General features: G+C 40.4%; 1 protein-coding gene across 1 annotated transcript; it reads left to right on the top strand.

The window, feature by feature from the left end:
- The first annotated feature begins 3,937 nt into the window (after positions 1-3,937).
- Positions 3,938-6,419, top strand: LOC311508457 (uncharacterized protein). The gene is made up of 5 exons (XM_084573220.1): positions 3,938-4,008; positions 4,694-4,856; positions 5,537-5,638; positions 5,717-5,884; positions 5,962-6,419. Exons 2-5 carry the CDS (start codon positions 4,701-4,703, stop codon positions 6,058-6,060), a joined length of 525 nt encoding a protein of 174 aa, XP_084429346.1. The 5' UTR covers positions 3,938-4,008; positions 4,694-4,700; the 3' UTR covers positions 6,061-6,419.
- The last annotated feature ends 521 nt before the right edge of the window (positions 6,420-6,940 follow it).

Raw genomic sequence — 6,940 nt, 5'->3', positions numbered from 1 at the left:
TCTTCTTCTTCTTATTGTTCAGAGGAAGATGGTGATGATGGATGAGGACACCAGCAGGAGGAGGACGCTGGAACCAGTTGGTATTGCGTTGTTGCACAAGTTCCCCTCACAACATCTCACAGGGTGTCCACAAATGCTTGCACAGCCTTTAGTGATTAGACCTTTAAGACATGATGGAAAAACCTCAGCTACAGCAACAATGACAGTCAACAATCAGTTCAGAGACATATATCAACTCATCTGATGAACAGCTGCTGACGAACAACCTACCGCTCAAATCTTGGGAGAAGCACTGCTTGACTCCATCAGGACAGGTTTCAGTCTTGGTGCAGTCTTCACTGTTGAAGCCCACACAGGAGTAACATTTTAATCCACACACTGTAAAGAAATAAAGAAATATGAGCTGAGACATGAACATTGACACAGAAAACAGTTAAATGGTGATTTTAAATGTTCTGGTCCTCGTTGCGGCTCAGGAGATTTCACAATAAGAAAATCTGAAAATGCTAAATGAGCTAATGAAAGGTCAAACTACAGAGAGGTTTAGTCTTAATGTCCAACTACCGCTGGAGAAAACCTGATTATTGACCAAAAGATCTGCTGCTGCATAAAAGAAGAATGGAAGGAGAAGAAGGAAGATCCAGTCAGAGTGACTTGTCTCAACGTTCACATAACATTGAGACAACGTTCAGGTGAATGAATGAATGAATGAAGCTGCTTTTACCTGAGGACACCATCAAGAACAGGACCAGAGCTCCGTAAAGCTTCATGACTCGAAACAGAAGATTGTAGAGAAGAAAATCAGACAGCTGCTCAGTCTTCTGGTGAATTTCCAGAGACTCTGACCCTTTTATATGACCTTAACCACAAGTTAACGCCCTGAAGGTCCTGCTGAAGTAAAGGCAGCGAAGAGTTAAATTAAATAATCCTTTCGTCAAATTTACGTTATTTAATATAAGATTATGAATGGTGTACATTTAATATAAGACATTAAGAATATAAAAATATAGGAATTTAGTAACTGTTGTGGTAAGTCAAGTCTGTTATTTGGGATTTAATTCAATTTCAATTTCAATTTTCAATTTTATTTATATAGCGTCAATAATAATAGTTAATAGTTTTTTCATGTAACAATAATTAATTTTCCGTGTGTTTCAAGCTTTTATTGTCTTTAGAAGCTTTTACATGTTGGTTTGTGAAACTTTTAAACTGCGTAGTTTGGATTGTGTTGCCCTGATCACACATTGACTCAGATCATAATGAGGTGAAATAAGTGTTAACTGTTACAGGAAGAGAGTGGTGAAGCGTTCTGTTACTTCTCTCTTCCTTTCTTAAATCAAATTTAATTGTAAATAATACAAACTAATACTTTGTCACAAGCTCCACGATGATGTTCTGGATAGATGGTGGTATCTAATGCGCTGCTGATTCCATTATGTCACAGTTAATACAGAGCTACTATGTAGTGGAGCTAAGAGTTGGTGCAGAGGTAACAGTATGACTGCTGGTGGGTTACATGTTTGATTTATTCTGAAGGATCTGCCTCTAAGGGGTTCTGTGTTCCCCTTCTAACATTTGAGAGCGTTGCGCTAACACCAAAAACAATAACAGTACAATGAAGTAGGCACTGAAATCCCATTCTGAGACACAATAAAATGAAATAAAAAAATATGTATGGGGTGTCTTGTTTTACCATATTTAACCTTTTTACCATGAACTTACTTCTTTTAGCCCATAATAAACTATTAAATTATTTAAAGGACAAGTTGGTTTGGGTTTGATGCACACACACACATGCAGTGTAATATTCCAGTCTCTGATGTCCATTCAGCCTCCAGACAACACAAAATGTCAAAGCTAAACATTTGTGAACATTAATTTCACACCTGTGATTTGTCTTTCTCCAATTCTGGACAAGATGACCATAAACAACAAACTGAGATTATAAATACACTATAATTGCACTGTATTTCTGTGTTTATTATTTTATGAAGAAGGTCAAAGAAAGAGTTTTTAAAAGAAATGCTGAACTTTGCAAATTATATTTCTTTACTCTCTTATATATGAAAACAAGTGCATCAGTAAATTTTGACCTTAGGGTATCCTGACTAATGCTTTACATAAACTAATCAGTGGTTATGCCAAATAACTAATAATATCTTCTATATTAGGTTTATTTTCATAAAACATGTCTAAAAGAAGTTTAAAATGTCTGGCAATGACTTGTCATGAAGTAGGCCAAAAAATAAGTAACACAGAATGGTGGAATCATTTTACACATTTACAGTGAAACCAATTGAAAAAGGCCGGGTCAAATTGACCCGGGAGGACAACAGGTGGGACTATTTGCTGCCATTCAAAAAATCAAAAAGGTTTCAAAACAATATCCTGCCTGAACATTGACATATACCAGCCTGTGATAATGATCAACACATATGCCTCTGATCACAAGCTTAGTGAAAATAATTCAGAATTTCAGCTTTTTTTTTTTACTCAAAAACGAGTTGTACTTTTTTGTAAATTAGGTGTGTTGTACCATAAACTACAAAACTAAATATAAAATTTATGTTAATGTCTTGACAAGTTGGTTTGGGTTTGATGCTCTGACTGACCCAACAAAGTCCTTTCTCACCTCAATTTTAAATTGAGGTCATGATGCAGTAAAATGAGTTAACTGTGACAGGAAGAGGATGAACAAGCACTTCTTTCTGTCACTTCTCTCTTCTTCTGTTTGCAGAGTAAAAAAAATGATATGCACAGAGAAAAACTTGACTCTTCATGTTTAGATCTGGAATTTAAAGCTGCGCCACTAATGTTGAATACTTCTGCTGATTACTACAACTATATTAATCAGTCTGATTAGTGATTTACTCTGATTAGTCATAACATTATGACCACTGACTGTCTAGTTAGTGCCTAACCCTAACCCTCTCATTGGGTGAGAGACGGGGTACACCTTGGACAGATCACCTAAACTGAATCTTTCTTTTTTTAAATTCTGGCTGATTAAAACATCCAAATGTGTTGAAATTCACTATTTTATGACGTTTAAAAGGACAAAACATCTACATCAACTGGATGGTCCTCCAACCAATCAGAGACATTTTGTTGTAAATTAATTCCACTCCATGGCTCCATTCATTTATTACTGTTACTCTTCTGTTCGCCATTTGTTCACCATTCTAACAGGTATCGTGCAGCAAGTTGAATATTTTGTCCTCAGAGTGGATGTTAGAATGGTGAACAGAAGAGTAACAGATTGATTGATTGGTTGGAGGACCATCCAGTTGATGTAGAGATGTTTTTTCCTTTTAAACGTCATAAAATAGTGAATTTCAACACATTTGGATGTTTTAATCAGACAGAACTTTAAAAAAGAAATATTCAGTTTAGGTGATCTGTCCAGGGGTGTACCCCGCCTCTCACCCAATGAGAGTCCCCCCTCCACGACCTTTCACTGGACAAGCAGTTATAGAAGATGAAGGTGAAAGATTCAGTTTACTGTCATGCAGAAGAAGGTGTCAAACTTTCTGTCTGTCAGAACGACACTACCTCTAACACTACCTCGTTTGGCAATGACTGTGAAAAAGCATGTGTCATGGTGCAATGACTGAGAAAAATGAAGACCTTTCAATCAGTTGTTGCATCTGTGGTTGGGTCTCTGACCTCTTAGAAATATAATATAATATAATATAATATAATATAATATAATATAATATAATATAAAAGGGTGGTTTGTGTTACTTTCAAGGGAAATCGGATAGCAGAGCATCATTGAATTCATCATTTGATCAACGACGCCGTGTTGATGAAATGTTAACGATGAAACCCTGACGTCCTGCTCCCAGTGAACGCAGCATCCCAAGTTGTTTCTCTACAGTTTAAATAAAGTTTTTTACAAACCGCTCCAGGAAGTGACGTAGAGTGATCGCTCCGCCCCCGAGGGAGGATTTTTGCGGCAAAATTAAGCGTCTTCTCTGTGAACCAGCAGCATAAACACATTAAAATGTAAAAAGATAAAGTTTATATCGCCGTTTGTGTCGTGAGCGAGTTATCTGCCGGGGTCAATACACCGGTTAGCAGCTACAGTTAGCAGCTACAGTTAGCAGCTACAGTTAGCAGCTACAGTTAGCAGCTACAGTTAGCAGCTACAGTTAGCTAGCGTCGGGCAGTTTGTTTGTATCTGGTTTCTCTCACTGTATTAGCATCGGCTCTCAGAGCTAACGGCTCCGTGGGTGTATGCTAATGATGCTAACACATTATTTACAGTGTGTGTCTGGTTAGCAGGCTAACGTTAGCCTCATGTGAGGTGATTATGAACTGAAGAAGCTATAAATGTGTAAAAGAGCTTTACATTATCTCTGTTTATGGGTTTAAATAATATAATAATAACGGAAGCTCTCAGATCTTTATATTTGATTGATAGATAATATCATATAATATTATCTGTTATTATCAGTCACATGTTTGGGTTTGTTTGGAAAATGCATCAAAACCTTAAACGTTTCAGTTTATTGTGAAAATCAGAATGAATCCCTTTCTAATAATTATTTATATATAGAATATATTTATTAAAGAATATGTGTCATGTCTGGTTTTGTATCTTCTTTGTTTATTTAATGAATGAATGTGATCACTGGTGTCGTCTTGTTATTAATGACCTGTTGTCTCTGTCTGTTCTGCACATGCTCAGTGGCGCCATGCCGTCCAACGTGGAGATCAAGGCCAAAGTGAGCGACCACGCACAGTTCGCCCAGAAGGCCGCCGAGCTCAGCCAATCAGAGGGCACGATCATCAGGCAGCACGACACCTTCTTCGTCTCCGGCCAAGGACGACTGAAGCTCAGAGACTTTATGGTACGAAACGGGCTGGACCCCATGTCCCGTTAGAGGTCTGGACCCCATGTCCCGTTAAAGGTCTGGACCCCATGTCCCGTTAGAGGTCTGGACCCCATGTCCTGTTAGAGGTCTGGACTCAGGTGTCCTGTTAAAGGTCTGGACCCCATGTCCCATTAAAGGTCTGGACCCCATGTCCCGTTAAAGGTCTGGACTCAGGTGTCCTGTTAAAGGTCTGGACCCCATGTCCCATTAGAGGTCTGGACCCCATGTCCCATTAAAGGTCTGGACCCCATGTCCCATTAAAGGTCTGGACTCAGGTGTCCTGTTAAAGGTCTGGACTCAGGTGTCCTGTTAAAGGTCTGGACCCCATGTCCCATTAGAGGTCTGGACTCAGGTGTCCTGTTAAAGGTCTGGACCCCATGTCCCATTAAAGGTCTGGACCCCATGTCCCGTTAAAGGTCTGGACTCAGGTGTCCTGTTAAAGGTCTGGACCCCATGTCCCATTAGAGGTCTGGACACCATGTCCCGTTAGAGGTCTGGACCCCATGTCCCGTTAGAGGTCTGGACCCCATGTCCTGGATGCATCAGACTGGACTGTTGACTCCAGCACTGAATAGAAAGCTGGTTGAGGGACACGGAGACATACACGGGTTACAGATGGATCTGAGACAAAAATAAAATGTTTGTTTGTTTTTCAGGACGGGTCAGGTCAGCTGATCTTCTACGAGCGTCCCGACACAGACGGACCCAAACTGTCCCGTTACTCCATCAGTCACACCAAGGACCCACAGAGCCTCCAGGTCGTACCACCACCACCTCCGTCCTCACTGTAATCACCACTAACAGCTGTTCTAACAGTAATAATGGCGCTTGTGCAGGCGGTGCTGGCGGACGCCCTCGGGGTTAAAGGCGAGGTGCGGAAGGAGCGACGGCTGTTTCTGATTGGTCAGACCAGAGTTCACCTGGACACAGTGGAGGGACTGGGACACTACATGGAGCTGGAGGTGGTGATGAGACCGGATCAGACGGTTGAGGACGGACAGCAGGTCGGTTTTTAACGGATCCGGTTTAACGTCGACGTCTCTGGGTTTGTTGGATATAAACCGATCGTTGGTTCTTTCAGGTGGCCGAGGGTCTGATGGAGCAGCTGGGGGTGACACAGGAGAGTCTGGTGACCGGAGCTTACATGGACCTGCTGCTGAAGGGACGCACCGAGACATGAAACAAACACCCCCCTCCTCCATCCTCCCCCCTCTTTCTCCCCCAGGACTGAAGATCTCTTTTACTGTGACTGACTGATTTTCTAAATAAAACAGCTGCTTGACACTAATGTTTGTTCAAGAGTCTGTTTTTATGAGAAGTTTGGTTTTAGTTGTTTGACGCGATTAAAAACAGGAAGTTGCCTTTGACGACCACTTCTTCATATTGACGCCACAGGTTCTTTCTGGTTTATCTCAGATTTATAACAAATAACTATAAAAGTTTAAACTTGGTCCAGATCTGATCATTTTAAAAGTCAAAAGTGTCTCTAACTTTAACGATGCCAACAACATGATGCTGCTGTTAGCTTCAGGTTGTCTCTACCGTCACAGGAAACCAGGACAAACGATAGTTTAACAAGTTGCTACCAAAAGGTTTCTGTCCTTCTGACCCTGTGAGATCAGCACCGTCGGACATTTTGGATTATTTTTTACTAAAGACTTAAGTTTCTCTTCAGATTCGTTCAGATTCGTCCTCTGTCTGGTTTCCAGATTTAAAAGCATCATCGGATCAGACTGACGTGTTTGTGTTTTTTATTTTTTTTCATTCTTTATTTTGTGAACAAGTCAAGTCCGTCATATCTCAAAATCCAGACCCAAACCATCAGGGATGAAAGAAGATCTGAAAAGGTGGAAGAACAGTTGGATTTAACTCTAAATCTAGTCTAGAACCAGTTTAAAGCTGGTCCAAGACTAAGACCCAAATTAGTCTAAACCCAGTTAAAACCGAAGACCAGTATCAGTTTTAAGTCAATCCAATCAAGTCAGAAACCAGCCTTAGACCAAGTCCAAATCTGGTACGAATCTGGACCAAGTCACAAACTAGTCCAGAATCAAGTCCAC

This window comes from Chelon labrosus (assembly GCF_963514085.1).
Source record: "Chelon labrosus genome assembly, chromosome: 23".
Classification (NCBI taxonomy): domain Eukaryota; kingdom Metazoa; phylum Chordata; class Actinopteri; order Mugiliformes; family Mugilidae; genus Chelon; species Chelon labrosus.
This window is presented reverse-complemented; position numbering and strand designations above follow the sequence as displayed.